Genomic DNA, 27,621 nt, shown 5'->3' on the forward strand with positions numbered 1-27,621 from the left:
AAGAGAGGCCAGGAAAGCAATAAGCTTCTGAAGGAATCTCATCAGAAGGGTTTTTGCGGTTTAAGGGCAAGCAGCCGGCAGGATGGTGAAGGACTGACAAGGAAGGAGCTCAGGAGACCATCTAGAAGGCTGCGGTAGTCTGGGTGGAAAATAAGGAGCTTCAATCAGGAATGGTGAGGAAGGCCAGTTTTGAGAGATTTTGAGAAGGTAGAATCAATGTCAATGCGTCCTGACTGGCTATGGAGAATGAGGAGCATGGACAAATCTAGGCTGACTCCAGAGTTAACAGGATTACAATGATGGAAAGGGTGATGTGAAGGGGATGCGAAAGGAATGGGCAGTGTAGGAAGCAGGCAAACACCATCTTGGACAAATCGCCATGGTGACCACTCTGTGACCTGAAGCCCCCCTGAGCACCACCCCCGACACATTCCAACCACACCCTCAAGTACACCCTTGGGGCACAACGCCCCCCATCTGCACGCTGGAGATCTCAGGACTCTGAGCCTCCAACAGCTCCTCCAGGCAGTCCCCCCACCCCCACCACGTGTGCTCCCAGCCTCTAAGGCTACAAAAAGCAGGTCTTAGAGGAGGTGGGTCACCCAAGACACGCTTCTATCCCCAAGTCCCCGGAGTAAACCATTTCTCTCCAAACTGGACCTGTCAGACTTTTCCTTTGGTCTTCGGGCATCCTGGGCTTTTGGAGGCTATTTTGCATAGACCTCCCTTCCATGGGACAGGCAGGGACTGCTCATGTCCTGAATCATCACTGCAAGCTGACGGAAACTGTAAACGCTCCCGCGGACCCCTGTCCACACACATAGATTACCCCAGGGTTCTGGCTTGATGGTACCCTGAGCCAGGGACTCCGTGAGGAAAATTAAGCAAATAAAGGCAACGCAGGGTTTGGATAATATTTTGTGTAACACCTGCCGGTGGGTGCTTGTGGGAAATCAAGGTAGAAATTTCAAGTACTGTTGATCCTTGCACAATGTGGGTTTGAACTGTGCAGGTCCACTGACGGGCAGACTTTTTTCCCCGATAAATACAATACAGTACTGTAACTATTTTCTCTTCCTTATGATTTTAATACAATCTTCCTTTCTCAGCCTTACTTTACTGTAGGAATACAGTATGTAACACATATACAAAATATGTGTTCATTGACCATTCATGTTATTGATAAGGTTTCCAGTCAACGGTAGGCTATTAGTTTGGTTTTACTCGGATTTTCGACTGCGCAGGGGTAGGCACCCTTTGCCCCCCGCATTGTTCAAGGGTCCACTGCAGTCAGAAATATGGGCCTTCACCTAAGAAAAGTGGTTGAGCCTGCAAGCAAGTTCCAATGTCTCGTCCAAAAGGAGGCTGTTGAGAATGTGCCAAAGGGCCTTTTAGTGAGGGATTCGTGACAATGAAAACTTAAAGCCTCCTAGTCACTAAAAAAAAAGTCCCAATTTTCATTGTTTTGGGAGCAACGGCCTTTAGCATAAACAGTGATGTTAGCCGTCACTATTATGATTTTTAAGAAAAGTACATGGGAACTTTTGAGCTAATCTGAGAAAGGTTATAAAAATAACATTATAGGATTAAACCATCAAGGAAAAGCTCCCCCACTGCCAAACAAACAAAATTACAGCAATTCTCCACTGTCCAATAAAACAAATTCCTGAACAATCCCTCCCCTTCCCTGCTCACATTAAATTCAATTACTATTCTAATTTGGAAGATTAATTAACATTTAACTACTCTGGCTTTAAAGTGCATGAGAGATTTAAATACTGAACTTAGTCCTCACTTTGCTATTCTTTTCCCCCCTCAGATTCCATGCCCAGAACTTCGTCTCTCAAATAAGTACCACTTCCCAACCTCGGTATTCAGAGTCAACCCCCCTCCCCTGTTCTCAAAGCCTTTCACGTGGATTCTGTCCTGCCACCTGCCACGTCCTACCATAACCCAGACACACTTCTGAGTCTCCAACCCTACGTTAATCTTCATGAGAAGAAAACCATGTTTTCCCCCATTATGATGCTTCTCCTCCCAGGAGAGCACTCACGCCACTCACTGTACAATGGGGCAGAGCTTAGGTAGAGCAAGGTTAACCCAGAACCTAACTGGAGTGAGAGAGAATGAATGCCGAATGCCATATTTTTAGAGCTTAAAAAAAATCATTAGAAAAAATGACGTCGTCTGCCCGGCTAACCTTTTCCTTCTGTCTCCTCCTAATCCTTTCTGATCCTGCTGACCTTCACCTGTTAAACACAGACTTCAGCTTTGGGCCTTGGACTGGAGCACCAACTGAGTCTGGGAGGGGAGAGGGGGGAGAAGCAACAAGGCAGCTCCCTAGGGCAGTGTGAGCGAACGATGGGGCTCCCCGGCCCCCCACCTCCAGGCTCCCTGATTCCAAGTACTCAACGTCCTCATTTCTGCAGGAACATTTTGGAGACCAGTCCAAATGAACTCATGGCTCCCTACACACACCCTGCAATTAACCAATAGCCTCTTTAGGCACTTGCCACTTTTTATAGATGTGTTCTCCCGTTCATTTTCATTAATGCTCCATCATTATAAAAATGCTAAGTATCCATAACCGTGCTTCTAAATTATAACCTCAGGGTCAACCTGGGAAAAAAGTCTAAAGAGAAATTTGATTGTTCTTGCAAAGTAATTTCTAAAAAATTAAACAGGAAACCAGGCTCACAAATGAAAAACTGCCTTATATCCATCTAGCTACCAAAGAAACTTTATTCCTTTGTCCCTTCTGTCCGAGAAAATAAAAATCCGTAAGGGATGAGTTTGTCCGTCTAAATGTTACCAAGCGCTGGACTAATTAGACCTGGAAGTCTGTTTTAGTTAGCAAACCTTACCAAATGGAAAATGCAATAAATCTCAAATGCGCCAAGGCAGAAAGTACCAGAAAAAAATATGGAGCCCGTCGGTCAGCGATGGTTTGTTTCCGCCCTGGGTGGCTCTTCTTGTCATGCAGGGCAATGACAACCCACAGCACACATGCCAACATCAGACGGAATTATTGGGAACTCTGGTCCCAGTGAGGCGCAAATGGTGGCATTCTTCTTTCAATTGAGAAAAACAGCCATCGTTCCCTTGTGCCCCTAATACGAACGTTCTTGGACTGGTCTGACATGGGGACTTTCCAACTGGATCTTTCTGGTAGTTCTGCAGTTAGAGAGGAATAGTCCTTCATATTCAGTTTGCAGCATGTTCACCTCTTACTAAAAACAATTTCAGGATTCTGAACTATCATTTCCTTCATATCCCTCATTAAGTACAGTCCAAATCCATTTTCTTGCTATTACTTTTCGGTGTTCAATTACTGTGCATAATGAGTCTGTCTCTGTTTTCGATCTGAGACGTCAACGCTTTCTCACTCGTTGCATACAGGTTAATGCTGCTGCTGCGCAGGCTACGCCGTAGCAAGACGCTCAGTGATAGGCATAGGGCTTAGCACCTTCTCTCTGGTCTTAGCTTCCCATAAAATAGACACAGAATCTCTCCAACACATTTGGGCTCTACACAACTACAAAGTCTGATTAGGGCCACTGTGATCATGGGAAAAACTCTAAACCTGAGGGCAGCTGACCTTGGCTCACATGCCGGGACACCTTGGCAATGTCATTTGTTACACGCTTTCTGGCTTGCTGCAGACTGCAGGATACTACATCTTCCTGTACGTTAGTCTTCAGATCTGTAGAATGGAAATTAGGATTTCCATCTATGAATGACACCTACCCCGCGGTGCTTGCGCCCTAAGATGAGCGAGGTAATCAGATGTGCAAGGGCTGCACAAATGTTTCTTCATGCCTACTTCTCCACGTCCTCCTTCTGAACTTGCTCTAAGAGTCGGGGGTTGCCCCTTCTCCTCTAGGTCTACGGGTCCTCCCTGCGGCATCTTCTCCTGCACCTGGCTTCGACGCTTACCTATCAGCTGATGGCCTCAGGAGGTACCTCTGCAAGAGGAGTCTTTCCATTTCCAGCTGGCCCGTGTACACCTGTACCGAGTGCCAGACCCTGCACGTGTAAGTCTTCCCCTTCTCATGGGTGCACCCCCCGAAAGTTAATGACACAACCACCTACTCAGGCCCCTCGGGTCCCACTTACTCTCTCACACCGTCCCACGTGACCTCAGGTCACATTCATTCTGTCTCCTACATATTTCTCAAGCCCGTCCTCTCTCCTCTATCCACCGTCAAAGATTGTCGAGGCCAACGTCTTCCTGGGCCGCAGCAGGCCACCTCCGGGAAGTCCTCCTCTCGCCCTCATCCTGTCGGCCCAGCCCAGAGGTCTACTGCACTTCAAGTTCCTGACTTTGCCCGAGGCCTTTCTCTGGCCACAGACGCTCATTCTGACTGAGTGTGGACCGGTCGGAGGAGCAGGGAGTTACTGTTCCAAGAACCACCCTCAACCAACGAAGGACGGGATTTAGGAGACAGACGTCTCGGTGTCCTCACCCCTGCCTGCACAGTTTTGAGGTATGTTTCATATACTCTCTCAGAAGGTTCCAGCAGTAAGACTCCCCAGTTGCCCACAGAGGACCCTCCTCAAGAGTAACCCCCGACCCCCTTCTAAGCTCTCCTCTCTTCTATGTCAGACCTGCCCACGCTTCTGAGGATCACCTCCCAAATGAACTACTTGCACTCAAGTCCTTTTCTGAGATCCTCACCTATCAAGTGAAGTTTTGGGGAAACCCATTCAGATAAGCAGGAGTGTGAATGGCATCGGATTTCTTAACAGCAACAATGAAGTAATACATTCAGAACGCTCAATGAAAAGTATTCCCAACCAAGAATTCTAGGTCTGTCCAAATCAAAAATTAAACATGAGAGCATGATGAAGACATTCTCAGACACGCTGAATGGGATAGCATCATAGAGTAAGAAATACATTTTGGCCTGGTCCAGGGTTCCTCCTAACATGTTTGTAATTTCCTAAGTGATAAAGAGGAATGTGAGCCTCTTTCAATATTTAGTCTTTTGTCCTCAAATAACTCTAGTTCCTCAAACAGTTCCGGAGCAGAGGTGGAAAAGCGTCTTGCTATTTATAACAAGCCCTTTCAGCCACATCTGAGTTTAAGTGAATGAGGTGACTTCCAGAGAGCTCCTAAGGATGGGGGCCAGTGGCCAGAAGAACCAACCATGTGATTAGGGGGTGGCAAACTTCCGGTCCCATCGCCAACTCCCACACCTCCAGGGAGGGCCGAGGGGCCAGAGGTGGAGTCCATCACTCATGGCACTGATTTAATCGGTCTGCCTACATAATGAAATCTCTATTTACAAAACCCTACACAAAGGGGTTTGGAGAGCTCCCAGATTGGCTGAGGCATGGGGCTGGCTAGAAGGGCCCGGAGGCCTCACGTCCCTGCCCCCAGACATTGCCCCGAACGTCTCTTCCATCTGGCTGCTCCTGAGTTGTATCCTTTACAACAAACCAGTAAGCTGGTCAGTCAATGGTCTTCCTGAGTTCTGTGGGCTGTGCCAGCAAACTGTCGGATCCATGGAGGGGCCACAGGAACCTCCAATCTAGAGCTGGCCGGTCAGACAGACAGACAGGAGACAACCTGGACTTGTGGTCAGCGTGGGATTTCCTCACGCTGACCCTGGGTCCCCCATCGCCCACCACCGTGACATCTCCTTAAAGCCCCTTGCAGCCAGGAAGGGAACCAAACACAGTGAGGCAGAGTGCACTATAATTCTTGGATCCATCTGAACCTGAGCACTCTCAAAAGCATGCCGTCGATTTTATTTGGCCGTCACTAATAAACATGACTACTGGTCCCCATATGCACACACAGGCCGTTGTGACTTCCCACCGTCACCCTGCCTGCTGATGGCGACACTCTGGGGCTTCGCTGCCCGGATGCGAGTGAGGCCATGCAGGCCCCCAGACAGCATCCTACGACCGACCGAAACCACGGGTCTGAGCCTCCTGCTGGCTGCTTGTCTGGCCAAACGCAAACTTCTTAACCCTTCAGCATTGTGGTTCCTTTATCAGTTAAATGAGGATGATGCTAACAGTAATGAGTCCTAGGAAGGACTCATTGGAAGGTTTAATGAGACCATAAACCTACGGTGCTCAGTCCGGTCCCTGACGCAGTGAATGTTCAGAAAAGGTGAGCTGCTTCCGTGAGCTTTTTGCTCTGATCAGAAGCACATGAAGAGACGGTGTCTCAGTGAATCCCCATCAGAAATCCTCCCATGCCTTGCAACCTGCAAGGAAAGGGGCGCTGGGTGGCTACCCAGCCCAGCGCTTCCCACGCTGTGCCCTGCACAACCGTCTTCCTGCCAACCCGCTTCCACAACGGGGATCCAGAGTCTGAAGAAGCAGGGGACACTTCCACGTGAAAGGCTCCACGGACTCCTGCAGCAAAGATGATGGCTGAACTCTGTATAATCCAACATTTCCCAAACTTCTGTTTGAGCTTGGCACTCTTACTACAAGAAACATCTATTCGGAGCATGCAAAACTGCTGTTCCACAGAACCCACTTTAGGAAGCGACCGTAAGTTCCCTGGGTGAGAGCCTCTACCTCGAGGTCAACCAGAAGCTCTAGGTGATGCCAAGGGAAGCTGAGGTGGTGCAGAGCACCGGGCGGCCTCACCAAGGTCGCAGGAATTGTCCTCAGTGACCTGGGCGGAGGACGCCTGTTTCTTACCGTGGCACAGGGAAGACTCCTCCATAAAACGACTACCCCTTTGTGTTGGCGCCCTTCCCATTAGCACCACAAAGCCCGGGAGAAAGCCAGCTCCAATCAGTCCAAAGGTGACAGACATGTGCTCTGAACTTGGGCAGGGGCAGAAGGGGCCTGTCAGCTTCGCTCCCCTTGAAACGGGCCTTTTAGTACGGACAGCATTTTCTTTTCTTTTTTTTTTTTTAATGTATTTTTTTAAAGATTTTACTTATTTATTTGACAGAGAGAGAAAGCACAAGCAGGGGGAGAGGGAGAAGCAGGCTCTCTGCTGAGCAGGGAGCCCGATGTGGGGCTCGATCCCAGGACGCCGGGATCATGATGTGAGCCGAAGGCAGACGCTTAACCGACTGAGCCACCCAGACATCCTGACAGATGGCATTTTCAAGGGAATGATATGTTGCCCAATTTCAGAGACACAATCCGGTATTATCATCCAGTTGTAAAAATAAGAATAAACAGATAGCTTTAAACCTACAAAGCTCAAAAGTACTTTGCAGATATTTTCTCCTCATCTTTACCCTCATGGTGGTGGCATGCTACGTGGTGATTTGCAACACAGATTATATCTTATTTTGAAAACAACGAGGGTTCCTGAGAAGAATAAAAATAACGGTCGTATATAAAATAGGCCCTGGGGTACAAAAGCGTCCCGGTGTCTCATATGAGCAGGGAAAGACCCCTGCCCTGTCTTGCACATGGACAAAAGGAATACAGGGGCGTATCAGCAAGAAGGGAAAACGTGTCTAGCACATAGACACACTTCAGCATTTACGAGTGGTAAATGGAGTTGGTCATGAAAAAGGAGAAGGGAATTGCTTCTACTTTATCGAGGACAACTTCTTGGTCAAGGTATAATGATGGCTTCTGGAAGAAACTCTGCTAGTGCTGAGCAGGGAGCACAAAAGAGAGGGAACAGAGGCATCCTGCTGATTACAAAATGTGTGGTACACGGGAAGCACTCACTGAAGACATGAACGCGATGTTCTTTGAAAGGGGGCGGGGCTCCTAAGTCCACGATTCACGAAATGTGGAGAAGGAAAAACTGAGATGCTCAGAAGGGCTTGGGTTGCAAGAGTTGAAGTCCTAGAATGTAACTAAAAATCCTCTTAAAAAAATAAGATTGGGCCATTTGATAAATAAACTAGAGGTCAGCCTCAAAAGTATCCACCTCCTTCCGGGCTCCCAAACTCTGAAGATGTGGGACTGAACGCAGCGGAAGCTCTGGACTCAGGTCCGAGGGCAGAGAAAACCCACCATCGCACCATGTTGCTGAAGAGGAAAATCTCATTGGTGATAACTCATTCCTCCCACCTACAAAACGGAAAGGGCTCAAATCCGTCACCCCCGTTTACAAAGGGAAGATGAAACGTTGAAGAATGGAAGAGAAGACAGGTGGGAACTCCTCGCAATCTCTCAGATAAGCTTCAGGGTCAACTGTGATACGTCAACACTCCCACCACCCAACCGAAGGGAGACGGCTCAGAGCTCCCCACCACCGAAGCCTCCCTCGCTCTCTCCCCTCTCCTCTCACAGGCATCTGCGCCCCACAGATAACCCCATGGGGACGTCTGCCTCTCAGCCCGCGACAGGTCAGCATGGCAATTTCCAGAAATCTCTCGGCCCTGATAGACCATCTGACTCTGAGAAAGTGGGTTTCTCCTCTTTTTCTCTCCCATTTGTAAACCTAGGGAAATGCTGTTTCTCTAATTCTGAGGATCGGTAGATGGAGTTTATAAAATATCAGATTAAAACCCACAGTGGAGATGTTCTGGAGCCTGGGTATCAGAATTGTGCCATTCATCAGGGTTTGCAATTTGGAGGCTTTAATAGTTAACACAAATGTAGGCATAATGGACCTACACACACACACACACACACACACACACACACACACAAACACACACTCATTCAACTAACGCTAAGTGTTACTCCAAGCAGGATGCTCGGGGGGCTTGCCTGACTGACAGCTGAGGAGTTGCCAACCCTCGAAAGGACCCACCGCCCCCCGTCCTGGTTTTAGCTCACCACCTGCCAGCAGAAGAAAGGGGAGCTGGGAAGAGACCTGGCTCTTTCTTCTTCCTCCCTGCCCCATGTCAGCACCACGATCAGCATCTCGCAGCCATCCCTGACATGAGACCCGCCCCAACCCAGCCTCAGTCCGAGCCCCACCTCAGACCCCAGGATGAAAGGCCCCACTAGGGATAACCCAGTTTCAGCTTCTCCCTGAAAAGCAGATGAGCCACACTTGAGTCTTTTGTGTGCCAGAAACTCACCACGGGTACAAATTTCGTGTTTTCTCTAGAGTACACTAGAGAAAAGTTCACAGCTAACTTTGGAGGCAGCAGGATCAAAGAAATAATTGTGAATTTGTTGGGGTCTTTGAGGGGTCAAGAAGTAATGAGGCCCTGTCTACAAGTAATGGGCAGCATCGACGAAAAGGGAAGCTGATGCGCCAAAGCCTAAAGCCAGGGGAAGAAATAAAGATGAGACAATCCCAACATTCTCTTCCTGCAGAGGATCAAATAATAAAAGAACCTCATCCCAAACCTCAGTGTCCCCCCAACCCCTGCCAAGCGCCATAATGCCAGGTCTGCCCCCCCAACCTCTGCATTCTTCCTCAGACCCAGACCCAGTCAGTTGGATCCCTGACCTCAGCCTCTTCGGCCTACAGCAGAAATTTGACTGAGGGCAGCAGGGTGCCATGGGTCCTCAGCATTCCAAAATGGAACTTCTAGCTCACTTTCCCACTAGACACATTAGAGTGGGCTCGGCAGGGAATGTGCGCGGCATGTGCGTGTATGGGCCGAGAATTAAAATGCCTTATGGGTTACACAGAACTTTGTGGGCTACTTGTATGGAAAATGGGAGATGAGTACTAAAATACTTACCGAGAGTGAATTTCTGGGATAAAAATCTTCCAAAGGTTTGGAAACAGCTAATGGAATCCAACAGCTCCCTAACTCTGCCTTGTGAAAACAAAAAAGTATCTTCCCACCCCAACCTTGGGCTACATTAAAAAAAAAAGCAGCCCCCCAAACGGAATTTCCTACAGAGGCCTCAACCCTACCTCCGCTGTAAAAAGAATGGTTTTCCCAGAGTGATTCTCCATCTGGGGTACAAAGTGTGTAAGAAAGCAGGATACAAACTGATTCTCTTTTGAAAAGGTTCTCCTCTCAAGAAAGATAAACATCTTCCTGGTAAGTCAGCCAGCCTCTAATTTTTCAACCTCCCGGAGCTGAAGTGAACGGCCAAGTAGACATTCCTAAACTAATTTTTATGAATAGAACTGGAATACCATAATAAACCTTCAAGAAATACTAAAATCCTTTATGTACTAGAATCCCATCAGACAACAGCTCATTCCAACAAGGGTCCCTGAGGTATGGGGGGATGCTTGCTTTACAAATTTTTATCATCCTGGGACTTGATGTAGTAAAACGTGACCCATATCCCACAGTCCACACTGCTTCTGAGCTAAGTCACGGTCGACGCAGGAATGAGAAGCATGCATTTCTCCGCCCAAAGATGAGGGGGCGGCACCAGACACCAACGAATTCTAAATCTTAGCGCGACGTCTTAGATAAAACCAGTGCCCTGTTTTGTGAACTCATTCTGGTGCCTTCTGATAGACTTTCTTCCCGTACCTGATCCCCCTCAGAGGGTGAGGCCTGGGGGATCCCATTTGGAAACGTGCTTCTTGTTCTATTTTCAGAGGCTCCCGTGACTGGGGAACCACACATGTAAGTGCCTGAGCTGGTTCATGGGCTGAACTGAAGCCGCTCAAGTTTCAACGTCCCGCGATCTGACTGCGAGGACAGATTGCAGTAATGCTCCATGCCCGGGGGCAACTCAGCAAAGCGTGTGCAGGGTGTAGCTATTAGAAAATTCAAGAGCATGACCGCTCAAGGGCACTCACCCCGCAAGGTCATAATATTCAGACATCCCTTCCCGATGCTGCACCTGCTCCCCATCATTCATCAGGAATCTAAACGTGGGAAGTTCCTTAGGGACTATCACAGAACTGATGCTGGCAATAAGCCAGGAACTGCATCAAGTAGGATACTGGTCTGTGTGCGTGTGCGTATGTGTGCGCACGTGCATGCTCACGCACACGTTCACACCCGCAAACAGAAAGAGAATCAAACATCCTTCAAAAGAAAACAAGTCTTATTTTTGCTTGCGTTTTAAAACTCTGCTTTATGAGCATAATAAAAACATAAAAATATAGGCAAAAAAAAAGTTAAAAAAAAAACTCTGCTTTAAAAAAAGTGTTTGTAATGATCAATACCACATAAGCTGCAGCAACGCAGCCCTGCCTATTTTTTCTGCAGCCTTTTCAATATTTCTAAGGAGCCCTAAATTCACTGCACTTCCTGGGTTCCGAGGGTTCTAAAGACACTAATTTTTTTCACATAGAAAATATTTAAAATATCAATGAATACAATCAATCCCAAAATACTATTTCAAGACAATCATCATTACCACTTTGCTCGTGGTGGAAAGGGTAGCTAGTTAACAGCCTCTAAAACGTATTGCAAGGCACCACAAATCAAATGGAAAGTGTATGGAAAACAGGCTGGCCAGTTAAGCTGGTATTTAAATGCAGCTCTAAAAATGCATTTCACACCCAACTTCATCAATCACCAACCAATCTTACTTTGCATCTTGGCTACCAAAAGAAAATGGGATTTGTTTCCCTGAAGAAATATGTCACAGCTCTGCTTGAATTATTAAGCTTTACTATTACGGAAAGAAACAGAGTCGGAAAGAAAAAAAAAAAAAAGGAAAAGGAAAGCAAAAGAAAAAAATAAAATTAGAGCCAGGTTGCCATCTACAGAGAGATATCAGCACTGCTCATTCTTATAGCACTAGACACCCAAATATCAGGAAATATCGACAGTAGAAGAAAGACAACAAGTATGACTACAGCCTACATTATAATAAAAATCAAGATAGCCTACACAGTCTCTTTCTTCTCATTAACATTAACTACCTATTCTCATAAATAGGTAACAAACGCTGGACCAAAACTTTGCACAATTTATCATACGTTATGAGATGATCTAGATATTCATCCTAACTATAAAATTTAACACTTTGAAAGAAAATTAAATCAACCACTTAATCCCAAATGTAAAATACTGGTAAGTAGAAAAAACTGTGTTTCATCTCTAACATCAAATTCTTGCATTTTTTATTCAATATTTGTATATATTACAAAACGATCACCACAGTAAGTCTAGTTAACATCTGTTACCATACACGGTTACAAAAAAAAAACAACAACAAACTTTTCCTTGTGATGAGAACTTTTAATACCTACTCTCTTAGCAACTTTCAAATATACAATACAGTATTAAATTCTTGCATTTTTTACTCATTATCTTGACTCACCACACACCTTTCCTTTCATTTTGCTTACAGTCCTATTGCTTTTACTTTTCTAGACAATAAGAGCGCTCTTGAGATATGACTATCCAAAAGCACACACTTGGTTCTAATTACTAGAATAGAGGACATTAAGGTAAAAAACAACTGCGAGAATAAATTAATGTGAAGCTGAATTAAGGAGCGAGAAAAAGAGAGATTTGATGTTATAATCTGGAAAATGTCTATAGCCAAAGACATCTGGAGGGAGAGCTGATAGGGGGAAATAGCTCAATTTTCAAAACTATGGACTTAAGCTAATATCCTTAAATTTGTCGTGATGATTTAATCTAGTGAACAAAATCTTTTTTTTCATTTTCCGTGGGGAAAAAAAATTGTTTTTGGAAGCCAAGATTCATTTTCCAGGTTATATGTTCTTTCTATCGAGAGGAAAAGATACAAAATGCTTCATCTCAACTCTTATGTACACTTCTGGATCACCTAAGTTTCTTACTGAGGTCGGTGGCGGGGGTGGGGGGGTTCCACTCCCCCAAACTGTCTCTTGAAAGACACCAGCAGGGGGCGCCTAGGTGGCTCAGTTGGTGAAGCGTCTGCCTTTGGCTCAGGTGTTGATCTCAGGGTGCTGGGATCAAGCCCTGCAATCAGGCTCCGTGCTCAGTGAGGAGTCTGCTTCTCCCTCTCCCTCTGCTCCTCACCCCTGCTTGTGCTCTTGCTCTCTCTGACAAATAAATAAATCTTTAAAAACAAAAAAATAAAAGACACCAGAGGTCCAGCAGTTAGAAGCCTACATTCCGCTCATTATAAAACGACACTGGAGAATAGACACTTAACGTGGGCAATAATCTAAAACAATTGCCAGGCTCTCCAAAGACAAGGGGTCGGACAGCGATGGCCTTCCACCTTTTCTGAGCACTTTAAAAAATAATAATAATAATAACTTGCCTCAACGCTCAACACGTTTCTTGTTATTTTCGTCCCCACAGGTACCATTGCTGAAAACTGAGAATTTCTATGAAAGCAAAAGTACTGATCATTTAGATGTTCCGTAAAGGTTCCTTTCCAGTGCAAGAGGAAACTGTGGGTGTAACCTCATCCTACGCAATTTCTGCAAATGAGAATGACAAGGTGAAGGTCCCCTTTCTCCTGAGAAGCAACCGCTGAAACTAAAGACTTTAAAATACACAAACTAGGAGGAGGAACTGGGATTTTTCACATGCTAAGATGAGCCTCATGGAAAATAAGCCACATTTTACAAAAGGCTTTAATGAGAAACATTCGTGAAGCGTTTCAAAGCATTACAGTGACCTGTCTATGCCGTGTTTTATGTTCCGGTGCTTGTTTGCCAATATTTATTAAGGGTCTTGTATCTTTCAGACCCGAGCTAGTTATTGCAGATAAAAACATAACAACTAGGAAGACCCAGCCCAGGGCCTTGGGGGCTTCACAATCTGGTATACTGATTAAAATAAAGCCTCTATGATTTTAAATCCTCAAGGTATGGCATATTCTCCCAGGCTAGCTTCTTTCCTTTGGTGCCTGCCGTAAAATATGCATTCAGTCAACATTCGTTGGCCACATTTGACCCTGGCTTCCCCTGTTTCGTCGTCATCTGTGAGGGATTATACAGACTTGACGATAACCAACCTTCAAGCTAAATCTTAATATGAGCCCACATTTTGCAGAGAGCTGATGGGGCCCCCCAAAGTTAAGTGGCTTGCCCAAGATCTAGAGCAGAGCTGCAAGGAGAATCCAGGACCCCCCCCCATCCCCAGCTGGTCTCCATCACTGAAATGATACAAAGCCCCCTCTGCCCTTCTCCAGCTGGTCTCCATCACCAAAATGATGCAAAGCCCCCTCCGTTCTCTCTCTTCTTTGTAACTGGCTCGTCATACAGGCTGTTTCTCTCACTTAGTCTCACGCAGCTTTCCCACGAATCCTTCGTCACCTGCCACATCCTCTGAACCCCCACGAGTTCATGTGTCCCCTTCGTTGTGAGGCCCACAGTAGCTGTCATTCTCATGTGACTCTTCACATCAACTTTGAAAGAAGCTGAAGCTCCCCAGTGGAAAATAGAGAGCTGGCCATGAATCCGCAATGACAGCCCGTTCATCTCCCCCCTCCCGCCCAGCATGTCCCCCGGCAGGTGTGTGAGGGAATCCCAGGGTGAAGGAGAAGCAGTCCCTGCACGGGGCTGTGGCATGGCCAGCCCTCCGCCCCTCCACCCCTGCAGGCTCGTCCCACTGACACCACGCTTGGAATGAAACCAAAAAGAGCCTGTCTTCCCAAAAGTTCCCATGAAAAGTCTTCCCACGAAAGTTCACAATCCTGACTGCACAAATCTCATACTGATGAAAATGTTTAAAAACTTAAGTTTATGGCATCTCTTAGCTGGTGATGCAAGATACAGAACTAATTTGAGGACACGTCCTACTGGTAATGTTTTCTGAGTGTGTCATATTCTCTTGGATATCGGTAAAATTAGGAAAACATCTTTTTGGAGAAAGGGATCTGTGACTAAAAGTAACTTGTGATCAATGTGAACAAGGGTTGTAGCCACACAAGTCGGAGAGACCAATGTCAACAGTAGTTGGTAAACATGTTAATCAAGCCCTTTCAATAGAGGGAAAGGATGACAAGATTCACCCTTTTTTATACGAGACCACCCCAAGAAATATTTTACCTCAAAGCACGTGTTCTTGTACACAACCTCTAGTTACAAACAGAAATTTTGGCAGGAGAAACAGAAGAATCTTTCCTACACAAAAATCTCCTTTGAAAACTCTCCTATAGAACGATAAGGAGCATCTTCCATGGGTCCAGAGAAACAAACAGATCTATTTAAGAATGAAAATCATATCAAAGCCTTAAGATGATAATCCATAAAAACAATATAATAATAACAAGGGCAAACTTACCACTGTTTGGACTTATTTGTGGTGAGTTCTTTGACTTTACGTTTTGTTTCCCTTTCTTGGGTTTTTCCAAATTCACCTCCTCTTTTTTCCCTTTCCTCTTTGGGGGCTGAGGGGAAGCGTGGTCGCTGGATCCAACCGTTGACTTGGATTGACGATCATTTCCCTGAGTGGCAGAAGATTAGACCCTTACCATGGGCTAATGAAATCCCAAAGTAACTCCTAGTCAATGTCAGTCATTAACCGGTGGTAAACGGGGCAGGGGCGGGAGTGGACGTATTCTGCTGATTCCCGTTCTCTGTTTTAATATGTACATTAACTTTTCCTGGTCCCAGGAGAAGGGTCTAGCAGAAGCATGAGAATTAAAATATAGCTAAAAAGTACTGAACACTTAATATGTACCAGACATTCTATAAAATCATTTCAATCCTCACAACCCTGAGGCAGGCACTGTTTTCGCCCATTGCAGAGAGGAAGAAATGAGTCCTGCCCAAGGTCACGGAGCCAGCAAGGTCATTGCCTTAACCATCTTCTCCCTCCAGAAAAATGTACTGGACGAGGAAAAGTGACAGCCCTCAGTTTGACCACTTAATCTAGAAATACCTTCTTAACTAGTGGTCACTGTGAATACGCGGGTATCATCATACAAGGAGACATACGCTGTGCTTGTAGAAATCCTCAAATACGTACTCATCTGTTAGTGACTGCCATGCTCCCTGTTTGGGAATTGGAATTCAAATTTGGAATTGCAAATCCAGAGCCACGTGGACCCGAGCAGCTCAAGATCACGCTCCTGCAAGGCAACCACCCATGATCATACATTCAGTGGCTGCCTGTGGTCTCCACGTGCCTCTGGAAACGACGACCTTGCCTCTACAAAGGAGGCTCTTCAGCATGAAGGCAAGGATGCGTTTCCCTGGCCCCAGGACAACTCCCGGGGAGCCACGTAACAGCCACCACAATGGTGACCACTGTGAGCTCCCAAAGAACAGGTGCGCTCAGACTCGGTCTTGCTGCTTAGCCATTGCTACAGCAAGAACCTCCCTCCTAACAAGACAACCTGGTTCTTGGATGCTCAGGTGCTAAACCCACTTGAGTGTCTTGAGTGTATAAAGTGTGAGGCTGCAGGAAGTAGAAAGAATGCAAGTTTTAGAGACCAAAATACGTGGCTCAGAGCCACTGCGCTGCCACTAACCGCCAGTGGGACCTCCAACTAACTCCTGCCTTCTTTGGCCGTTGCCTTCTCAGTTGAGTGCGGCTAACGTACCTGCCTTTAGGTCTATCGTGAGGAGGAAATGGTAACATTTATAAAATTACTAGTACAGTGGCTGTCAGGCAGTAGTTGCTTGAAGAGTAGCAGAGTGCTTTCTCCAAGAGCAGAGTTGGTATGTCTTTCCTTAAAAATCAGATCCAACTCACACCATATTGGGCGAAATCTTTATGCAACATCTGTACTATGCTAGGATCTGAAAATAAATGTAGTAATATTAAATAAACAAATCTGCCTAGAAACCTATTATAACTGCTCATTTTAAACATTTATATATTCAGTCATCCAGAAGCACTGAAATGGTTTTAGCCATCACCCAATTAAGAATAGAAAATTCACAGCCTTACAAATGAAGTTATTTATGCTATTTTGTCATAGCCTACAAGAAAATGAATTATGCATAGATTTATTAACAGTATGAAAACTTGTCCAAATTTCTAACACTCCTTTGCATAATTTAATTTCCCATTCCAACTGCAATTTAAACATACGCTTCCATTTAATTATTGCATTAACTGCAACCAGAGTTGTTGCTTATTTTCCTTCCTTTTCTCCAGTGATTCTTTCTCACAAGGCCCATGGACTGCCTGGCAGAAGAAACAGATCACGCAATTATAGTGGGGATTCCACACCCATCCGCCAGGTCTCATGTTTCAGCCTGTTTTCCATAGCATCTGTTCGTCCCACAATTTTGTAACTTCAAAAGCCTTGGATGAGCAGAGTCACCCTTCCAGCAAGCCTACTGGAAGGTTCAGAGATGCTGTGGAACTTCCAAGAACTCATATGAAGCTTAGTGAGTGAGAACCTCTGGATCTGGGCAGGATGGTCCCTCGCAGCTCTCTGGGAAAAGGCATTTTCGGCAAACGGCGTGTGACCAGGGAGAAGCAGAATTGTGCCCGGGATTCATGCAACTTTAAAAGACAACTCTCTTGTTGACTCTACAGGAAGTTCTGATTTGCTCCATTTCCGATAAGGACGCTCCAAAGGGTTTATTTTGGAGCATCGAGAAAGCCTGGTGGATTCCAATAACGCTACATAGCATAGCTTTGGTAACGGACCCCCACGCATGCAATTATTGAATCATGACTGATCGCTGGGCGCTTTGTGAGGACTACATTAAACTAAAACAAAGGGAAGAATTTGTTTTGTAACTAGAAGCCTGGAAACACTTTAAATGCCTGTCTTTTTTTAACAAAGAAAAAAATGTTGATTCATCTAAAGTGCTAACAATATAAATACATAATAATGCACAAAAATATAAACTATATAATATAAATATAAATATGTTATATTTATAGTATATAAATTTATATTTAATATATAATATATATTTATATCAAATATAAATTTAAAATACATTAAATATAAATATATAAAATGTATTAAATGTAACTATATAAATATATTAAATTTAAATTTATATGTATTAAATGTATATTAAATATATATACTAAATATACAATATATATTCATATTTATTCACATAGTTAATTATATAAATTATAGGTGATCTACAAATAAATTAGAGAGGTCGGGGGGAGACAAAGGAATGGAGAGGGGGATTTTTCCTTCCTTTTTTAAGACTTCCACATGTGACTTATAACCTGGATGCATAAATGGAGAGTTGTGGCTATCTGGGGGGCATAGGAAGTAAGGGAGTTTTGCCATTCTCGAACAGTTCTGCCCGTTCATAAAACAGTATTAACGAGTACTTCTTACGTGCTAAATACCCATTTAACACAAATATGGTATTATCATCACCATTTTGCAGGTATAGGGGATTAACTTTCTCAAGGTTCCCCAGGTCTGATTTTTCTGCTACACGGAAGCTTCCTGATGCCACGGCACTGCAAATATTTATTATATGGCATGATTCCCCGAGAAGGCCACCAGGAAGTGACAAACTGTGGCTACACACCGAAGGGAAGACAACGAAGCGGGGGCCTGATTTTGCAGCATGTCCCACGCGGGAACCGGATGCCCGGGACCTGGACCACTGCCCTGCCTCCCGCCCGCCACACAGCAGTGCGTCTGACAGCTCTGAAAGGAGCCTTTCGAGCTCCCCGACTTTATTAAAACTCGGGGTTTTTTAATAGCTCCCTAGGCTCTTTCCAACAGGAGCCACTCAACTCAGGTGTCTTTCTTTACGACAGGAAATGCAGCCCCAGCCCCCATAGACACGTGCCAAAGGCCCCAAGGCCGGAAAACATCGAGTTTAAGATAATGTTGGGAGGGCCTTGCCTCTGCCTCGCGTGTTTCGGAGATGCGCCCAGGAGGAAGGCTCCTGACCAGGAGGCTGGACCCAAACTCAGGCTGGTATTTCTCTCACTGATGTATCTGGTGATGGCAAGTGTGCAAAAAGCCCCTTTATCCATACCAGACTCGGTTTCCCAAAAGGCAAAATGGAGCTTTGGGAGCATCTGGAATTTATCTTGCTTCACAGTGACCTTGTGTTACACGGATAATCGTGTTGGTTTTGTTGTTGTTGTTGTTCACCAGAACGTTAGCAATGACGAGATTTGAGTCTGTAAACTGATCACAGGCTATATCGGCCACGTGGTAATAAGAACAAGAACCCAGGCTTTACCTTTCAACTATCTCCGAGTTTACACGTCTTCCACTAGGGGCCGCCTTGACCCTGCGTGGTGTGCCCCGGAGAAGTCTCCCGATCAGGGGGTGGTTCTTCCCACTTAATAGAATTTAACATGATTCCCTTCTATCTTCCTTTTTTTTTCAAGGTCAGAACCGCAGGTTAAATTACTCTCAGTTTGCTCGTGTCTGTGATCCCCCAGCGCTAGGAGTCTGTGTAGGGAATGGCTTTGTGGTCTCGTTCCTTAGCTGCTCTGGAAGGGTCTGCCTGAGCCCAGAAGCCCCCTCATCACCCGCACTCCCTACTACAAGGGTGGGTGCTGCTGACCCACCAGCAGGGGCCCCTGTGCAGACTCCTGCAGCTTCTCCTTTTTTCCCACTAAGTTCTATCAGGCCCCCACCCACACTCCCCTTCCTTATGCACCAGCGCGATTCCTAGAAAGCCCTGCGAGAAATGAATTCCTAAAAACCCAGCTCTGCAGCCCCTTTGACTTGTATCACCAGTTTAGGGGTGCCTTTCCTGCTGACTCGGGGGTGGTCTCTTCGGTCCCGAGCTAGGTCTCGCCCAGCCCCCTCACGCACACCCCCACTCGGTGCCAAGCAGTTAACAATCTTTAAAAACATGTACATTCTCCAGGGACCCAATTAATTAGAGGACAGGAGTAAAATAATCCTTCAGTTAAAAAACCAAGGCTGTGACTTTGGAATTGCCGACGGAGATGGTCCCTCCGTGCGCCTCACTGCCGGGCATTCACACACCCACTGCACAGGGTTATGGAGCCCCTGCCGTGTGCCAGGCGGGTTCTGCCCCTCTGCTCGAATATAACATCCTGAAAGAGGGCTGCCCTGACCACCCAGATGATACAGCCCCCTCTCACTTCCTCTTCCCATACCTTGATGTGTTTTTCTTCAAGCTTATCCCCGATTAACACCAAGTGTGTTGTGTATTTGTCTTTCTCCTCCCCTAGAATGCACGCTCCATATGCTCAGGGCTTTCTCTAGATTCACTGCCTCCCTCTTCCCATAAGCTCTACGACAGTGCCCAGGACGTAACATGCACTCAGTAAATGCCTATTGGTTGAACCCACCACTCAGAGACAACAGTTACAAGATACTCGAGGAGGACTCGTCATAGGCGCCCAGGTCACCTGCGTCACGTGCCTGGGTCCAGCGCCCCACCACCTCCTGCTTAGGTTCTCCCCCTGACCCGCTTCTCTGTAGACACCACAGCCGGAGTGATCCCTCAGAAATGTAAGACCAACAATATCCCTCTCTTCTTCTCGTCTTCTAACCCTCAGATGGTGTCCCCCATCAAGGAATAAAATCCAAACTCCTAGCACAGTGTCTACAGACCTGGCCCTACGTGCCTCTCCAATCTCATCTCAGACCACTCTGGCCTTCTTCCTGCCCTCCTCACATGCCAAGATGCCAGGCTCCTCACCAAGGGCCTTTGTGACCCTTGCCTCTGCCATAGATGCTCTTTCTGGTCCTGCCCCGCCTTGCAGGACTGGCTTCTTTAGGTCATTAAGGTCTCTGAGAATTTTCTATCAATTCGTGCCTTGCTACATTTTATTTTCCTCCTAGTGCTTAGCACCATGTGAAATTATGTGTACATTTGTTTAGAGGTTGATAGTCTATCTACCCCCATTCTCCCACTTCACCCCCACCCCTGCTGCTCCACACACACTCACAAGCACTAAAAGGAAAGTTCCGTGAGGTCTGAAACCTGATCTGTTGGCCACTGTGAGCTGGTCCTTTAGAGTGGCTCCTGGCACATTAGTAACAGCTCAATAAGTATGTGTCGAATGGCTAACTGAACGAGCAGATGGACACATGGATGAATAGACAGAATGTTTTTGGAGTGTTGTGGAAAGAGGCAAACTCTACCGTCATTTCATTCTTCTAAGTCGGAGCATGGACATGTAATTTTGAGTCTTTGCTTTCTAGGAGATGGAAACATGTCATGATGTTGAGTCTTTCCTCCAAGGTCACTTCCCCAGGGAAGACCTGTCCTGACCCACCTACCTAAATAGGTTCTCCTTCCATTGTCTCATATTGCTCTGTACCTTTCTTTCATTCCTACCGCACCTTGTAATTATATATTGATTTCTGGAATTGTTAGTTTAACCTTGTTCTCCCCCAAGTGTACCTTGAGCTCAGAGCACCATGTCTTTTTTGCTCATCTCCATTTCCCTGGGGCTCTGCTCCGTGCCAGATACACAGGAAAGTCCATTTACCATTAGAGGAAGCAGCATTCACTGCACAGATTCTAAATAACTTCCAAACAAGCAAGCGATATGGATGTGCCTCTTGCACATGAATTTTAAAGCAGGAAACAAATTGTGCATTTTTAATAAAAAAAAAATGTAGACCATCCCAAACTTCAGAATAATAAGCCCGTAATTCCAAAGTCTGGTAACTGTGAATGCAAAGAGTTGAGTTATGGTCTTGGTTCTGACACCAACTTTCCTGGCTGACCTAGGGGCACTTACGAAGTCCACTGGGTCTCTCTGTTCGACCACCACTCTTGCAGCGGCATCATGGGAATCGATGAGCCCACTCATGCCTGGGGTAGACAAGGAGATTCTGCCCCCAAAGTCCTGAAGAAGAGCAAGAGGACAAAATGTCCAAACCCCACATTCGCGGGTTCTATTCAGCTTTGGTAGCGGTATCTATCTTTGAGCCACTGGAACATTCTCTCTCCGCCTCTGCAGACCAGTGCTGCCTGCCTGCCTTGGGGCTGGGTCCTCGGCAGTCTGTGTGCACTCTCTCCAGGATCGCACTCGACAGCAGGAGGAGGGCTGCCCCGCGCCGGGCTGGGTGCCAGGAAGGAACAGCAGAGTGATGGGTCTACTCTCCAGCTATGACTGCTACGCGGATGAACTTGCCATCTGCGCCCCGGGTCCTCGTCAGGCCTCGGTCTCCACCAGTTACAGCTGCTTGCTGAACACTTTCAACTAGATTCCACGATGACACCTCCAACTCAGTATGTTTGAAATCAGGCAGGTCATTATTTCCTCCGACTGCCCTCTTCCTGGCCAGGGTCGCACTATTTCCTGGGTGATCCACGCTCAAGAACCTGCAGTTATCTCTGGCTCCAACCTCTCCATTAACCCCCCCTTCACCAAGGAAGTCTTCCATCTCTTCAAGAGCAATAGGCACCTTCCTAAGCCTAGCTCTTTACACCTGATGCCAAGGCTCCTGCTTGCAATGGCCACGCAACAGACGTCTCTCATCTGTGGCCTCTCAATACGTTAAAGATCTGACCTTCCTAGAACAGACTTGGGTTCACATTCCCACTTCTCGGAAGCCTTCGTGAGCTGCCCTCTACTCCAGGATAAGGACTAGACTCTTGGGTCTGACATTCAAGGCCATCTGAAACTGCTACCACCTACCACTCCAGGCGAACCAGCCTGCACACACGAAGGATCCCCTGCTCCAGTCAACCCGAGGGACTCCCCGTCCCCCAGGGTCATGAGCATGAGCTCCCTCCAGACAGGGCCTGTGGACTCAATGGGAGCCTTTGGATGTGCTCCTACTGTCTGTGCAGAATTCCCCTTCCATGTTTAAGTGCAGATGCCATGATTGCCCCTCGGAGAGCACATCTTCGCTCCTTTCTCACACCATCCTTTCCATCTGAAACCCCTTCCCCTCATCAACCTTCACCCGTCGCAAACAACCCTCAAAGGCATGGCTCACATTCAACTTCCTTCGTGTACTTTGGCGAACACACCTTTGACTTCCTCTGTCTCGCGTTCACCAATCTCACCGCAAACTCGCTGTTCAGCGTTAGCTCGTCAGTTACCTTTTCAGGCTCTGTTCTCCACTTCAACTGGATTGTACGTTTCCTGAGGGCCAAAGCTTGGTCATAAACAGGGCAAGAGCCTCAGCTAATGAATGGGTGATAAATGTCTGTTGTTTGTTATGCTGAGGTCAGCACTACATCACACAAAATGATTTCTCTTTTTTTTTTCCCCAAAGAATTTTGCATGATATACAAAAAGGTTGGGGCAGGGGGTGTGGACTAAAGCATCATCAGGAGACATATCATCACCCAGCAGTTGCTTATGTCACGAAATACCAATGGAAGAAGTCTGCTTAGTTAAATCAGGGGGCAGCGTGCAGACTAGGGGGAAATGCCAAACCAATTCTGATCACTGCTGGGCAGGCAGCTCAGTCAAAAGGGCAGAGAGAGAGAAGCCTCAGCTAGAAAAACCTGTCAAAGTGGCCCTCCAAGCCTGGCATCACACCACTCCCTGAGAAGGGGTATGGACCAAAAATACAAACAGGTTATGAAGTCACCTACTAAACGCCTGCCACAGTTCCCCCAGGAGAGGTACGGAATGGACATTCGCTGAGTGAACAAATGCATGGACCAATCACAGATGGAAAAAATTCTGATAGGGAATGACGTAGAGTGATTCTCAGTCTTTGAAAGGAAGATAACTTGATGATTGCCTTTTTTTTTTTTTTACAAAAACATCCTTTTTTTAGTCTTTGTCAGAGATACAAAACCAGACTGAGCAGACCACGAATGTGACCTAATCCAAACTTTCCTCTACTTTTATGCGTCATTGCCCAGATTTCAACTGTGTATACGCAAGGAAAAAGACACCTACTTTGGAACCTCTATTTTAAAAGCATTAGTTCACTTCGAAGACCTTAACCATAACGTTAATGTTCTAGCGTTGTTTCACATAATTGCTCATATACCACAAGGCAGCTAAGTTTTATCTCTTCAAATTTAATTGAAACCCAAAAGACAGTCTCTCTGTATCATATAGAAATAGAGAATATTTAATGAGTAAAGCATCTGATACTTACACTCCCTTTAGACTTTCTGGATCCTACAATAGGAGGTAGTGAAGAAGCTTTCTGACTGTGGAAACAAATCGCAATTTAGAAATCTGAATGTTATTGACAAATAATACATAATGCAAGATAATTGTCATCCTAACTTGTCATCCCAACCTACAAGTCATCTGCTTAAGGGACACAGGTGTTTCACAAAAAGTACCACATACTTTCCCGATTTCACAAAGACCGCCATAAAATCATTAAAATCCAGTCCCAAAGATCTTTAATGTTTAACATTAAACAATTTTCATTGATGCTCCCTATAAACTTTTAGTACCACCTTAAATTTTTTTTGCAGCATTTTTATTCAAATCCCCAAGCTTTCTGGATGCATTTCAAAATGTCACTTCCTAATCTCAGTGATGGTTTTGCCAGACTGAGTCAAAAACAATAAATGTCCATTGTTTTCATAACATCTGCAGTGTCTATGTCAGAAGCTCAGAAAGGCAAAACACCGGCGTTTACATTCAGTGAGCTTCTAGACCGGTCATTCTCAATAAAAAAATAAAAGTTCTCTTTGGCTGTAGGAATGTTGTTCCACAGATGGTAGGAAGAGACCTATCTTGGAACCCACTGACCCCTCTGAAAATAAGACCACACACAGATGAAGGTGTGGCTAACTAATTTGTCAGAGAGAGGCCACCAAGAGCTACAGACTTCTCATTGCCCTTGAGAACACACTGTAGCCCACAGCAGGTGAATCCAGTGTTGCTCAGCAGAGATCGTGAAGGATTTGACGTTATGGATGGCTAAGGACAGTCGTCAATAAGTCTGCTGGAAAGTAATTCTAAAGTGCTGGAAAACCGTGTGCTCCTGCCCACTCCAAACACCACCCCAAAAGTCCATTTCATCCCTTACTTATTTGGAAACCCTCAGCCAGCCTCTCCATCAGGCTTCATAAACTGCAAATTAATGGAGAACAAATTGGTGACCTTCTGCTATCTCTGTGCAAGTAACCCACACCCCAGCAGAGGACAGCCATGAAAAGTCAGGTTCTGAGAGCTAAGTGGCCGTAGAACGTGTGGGAAAAGCAGCACAGGTGGTAAAAAAAAAAAAAAAAAAAAACCCACCATGAGCAAGCCAGGGGGTGCCTGCATCTGCCGGGGGCCAGCCCTCTGCTCAGCGGAAATAAGGCACTTTTCACAAATGCATGACATTTCCTAAAGAAAAAGGGTCACAGTGCACTGTGTGTAATTAAAAGTGCAATCTTCAAAATTTTGCATATAATAATTATAGTCTTTCTTGCTGCTCTACTTACTTGCACAAGGAGATTTATATTGTTTATATATTGTATATTTATCTCGTTATTATTATTAAAAGGAGTATAAAATATTATGTTTTTTTTAACACTTGTAGATGTTCGTATACGCACCAACTGAAAACTATTTGGTCTAGCTAACCAGCGGAGACATTATTAAAACTTCGAATGATGTATGCTGTATAGAAGCCCTTGGCCCTGTATCTTCTTCACCAAAATAAATCTTTATATTTACTGTGAATTTGTAAGTGAATGGTTAAAAGAAATGCTATATAACCTTTCATAGAGTCCCCCCAAATTATATTTTTGTGCAAAAAAAAAAAATCTCCAATCTCCAATCATGGCAAAAATAAATAAATAAATCAAATCAATATATATCAAACGTGCTATCCATTCTAACTGATGAGCAAGATTATATAAGATATACCGGTGGTCAACATAAGACAATGTTATTTCAAGTGGTAACTAAAATAGAAGATGTGAATGAGGATGAACACTTACCCATAGGACCTTCTCATGGTGGACTTGTCAAAAAGTAATTCACCGTAAGGCAATTTCTTAAACTTATCTCTGCCGACAGCCACATAAAACTGCCCATTCTCCAACTCGGCCCCGCTCTCAACAAGTTTTCCTTCTAATGTGTAAAGTCTGCCAAAACATGAATGCCCACAATTAAAATTTAAACAAGCATGGAAGAGCTACTTAAAATTACAAAGTTCAATAGAAGCATTCCTCTCTTAAGTTGGCTCATTTGTTATTGTGCTAATTATTGAATTCGAAATGCCTCAAAGTCATTAGATTCTACTAAATGCCAGTGTTACAATGTAGAGACAGTTACCCTCTCTCTGTGTACAAGTACTTCATCCCAATCAACCTACCAACCCAACAGAAGGATCGTCTCCTGCTGCCACAGTAAGATTTCAGACGGAAAGCCCTGACTCGTACAGAATGTGGTGTTTTACTGGCGGCATCACAATTTCGGACTTCCAGCTCTATTACAAAGCTGTCATCATCAAGACAGTATGGTACTGGCACAAAAACAGACACATTGATCAATGGAACAGAATCGAGAGCCCAGAAATGGACCCTCAACTCTATGGTCAACTCATCTTTGACAAAGCAGGAAAGAATGTCCAATGGAAAAAAGACAGTCTCTTCAACAAATGGTGTTGGGAAAATTGGACAGCCACATGCAGAAGAATGAAACTGGACCATTTCCTTACACCACACACAAAAATAGACTCCAAATGGTTGAAAGACCTAAACGTGAGACAGGAGTCCATCCAAATCCTAAAGGAGAACACAGGCAGCAACCTCTTCGACCTCAGCCACAGCAACTTCTTCCTAGAAACATCGCCAAAGGCAAGGGAAGCAAGGGCAAAAATGAACTATTGGAGTTTCATCAAGATAAAAAGCTTCTGCACAGCAAAAGAAACAGTCCACAAAACCAAAAGACAACCGACAGAATGGGAGAAAATATTTGCAAATGACATATCAGATAAAGGGCTAGTATCCAAAATCTATAAAGAACTTATCAAACTCAACACCCAAAGAACAAATAATCCAATCATGAAATGGGCAGCAGACATGAACATTTTTCCAAAGAAGACATCCAAATGGCCAACAGACACATGAAAAAGTGCTCAACATCGCTGGGCATCAGGGAAATCCAAATCAAAACCTCAATGAGATACCACCTCACACCAGTCAGAATGGCTAGAATTAACAAGTCAGGGAACGACAGATGTTGGCGGGGATGTGGAGAAAGGGGAACCCTCCTACACTGTTGGTGCGAATGCAAGCTGGTGCAGCCACTCTGGAAAACAGTATGGAGGTTCCTCAAACAGTTGAAAATAGAGCTACCCTACGATCCAGCAATTGCACTACTGGGTATTTACCCCAAAGATTCAAATGTAGGGATCCGAAGGGGTACGTGCACCCCAATGTTTATAGCAGCAATGTCCACAATAGCCAAACTGTGGAAAGAGCCAAGATGTCCCTTGACAGATGAATGAATAAAGAAGAAGTGGTATATATACACAATGGAATATTATGCAGCCATCAAAAGGAATGAGAGCTTGCCATTTGCAACGACGTGGATGGAACTGGAGGGTGTTATGCTGAGTGAAATAAGTCAATCAGAGAAAGACATGTATCATATGACCTCACTGATATGAGGAATTCTTAATCTCAGGAAACAAACTGAGGGTTGCTGGAGTGGTCGGGGGTGGGAGGGATGGGGTGGCTGGGTGATAGACATTGGGGAGGGTATGTGCTACGGTGAGCGCTGTGAATTGTGCAAGACTGTTGAATCACAGATCTGTACTTCTGAAACAAATAATGCAACATATGTTAAGAAAAAAGTAAAAGAAGAAGATAGCAGGAGGGGAAGAATGAAGGGGAGTAAGTCAGAGGGGGAGACGAACCATGAGAGCCGATGGACTCTGAAAAACAAACTGAGGGTTCTAGAGGGGAGGGGGGTGGCGGGATGGGTTAGCCTGGTGATGGGTATTAAAGAGGGCACATTCTGCATGGAGCACTGGGTGTTATGCACAAACAATGAATCATGGAACACTACATCAAAAACTAATGATGTAATATAGTGATTAACATAACAATAAAAAAATTAAAAAAAAACTAATGAT

The 27,621-nt window shown here is 45.3% G+C and overlaps 1 protein-coding gene across 5 annotated transcripts in view; it reads right to left on the reverse strand.

The window, feature by feature from the left end:
• Window positions 1–27,621, reverse strand: part of DCDC2 (doublecortin domain containing 2) — a 153,863-nt gene that overhangs the window by 79,442 nt on the left and 46,800 nt on the right. For 4 of the 5 annotated variants that reach the window (XM_027603635.2, XM_027603633.2, XM_027603637.2 and 1 more), the window contains 4 exons: window positions 25,478–25,624; window positions 24,789–24,878; window positions 23,686–23,740; window positions 15,006–15,168 (listed from right to left, as the gene is read on the reverse strand). In XM_027603635.2, the coding sequence (XP_027459436.1) occupies window positions 15,006–15,168; window positions 23,686–23,740; window positions 24,789–24,878; window positions 25,478–25,624 (455 nt within the window). The remainder of the gene's footprint in view (window positions 1–15,005; window positions 15,169–23,685; window positions 23,741–24,788; window positions 24,879–25,477; window positions 25,625–27,621) is intronic. The other variant, XM_027603634.2, reaches the window with a different exon arrangement.

This window comes from Zalophus californianus, chromosome 7 (assembly GCF_009762305.2).
Source record: "Zalophus californianus isolate mZalCal1 chromosome 7, mZalCal1.pri.v2, whole genome shotgun sequence".
In the NCBI taxonomy this organism is placed as follows: domain Eukaryota; kingdom Metazoa; phylum Chordata; class Mammalia; order Carnivora; family Otariidae; genus Zalophus; species Zalophus californianus.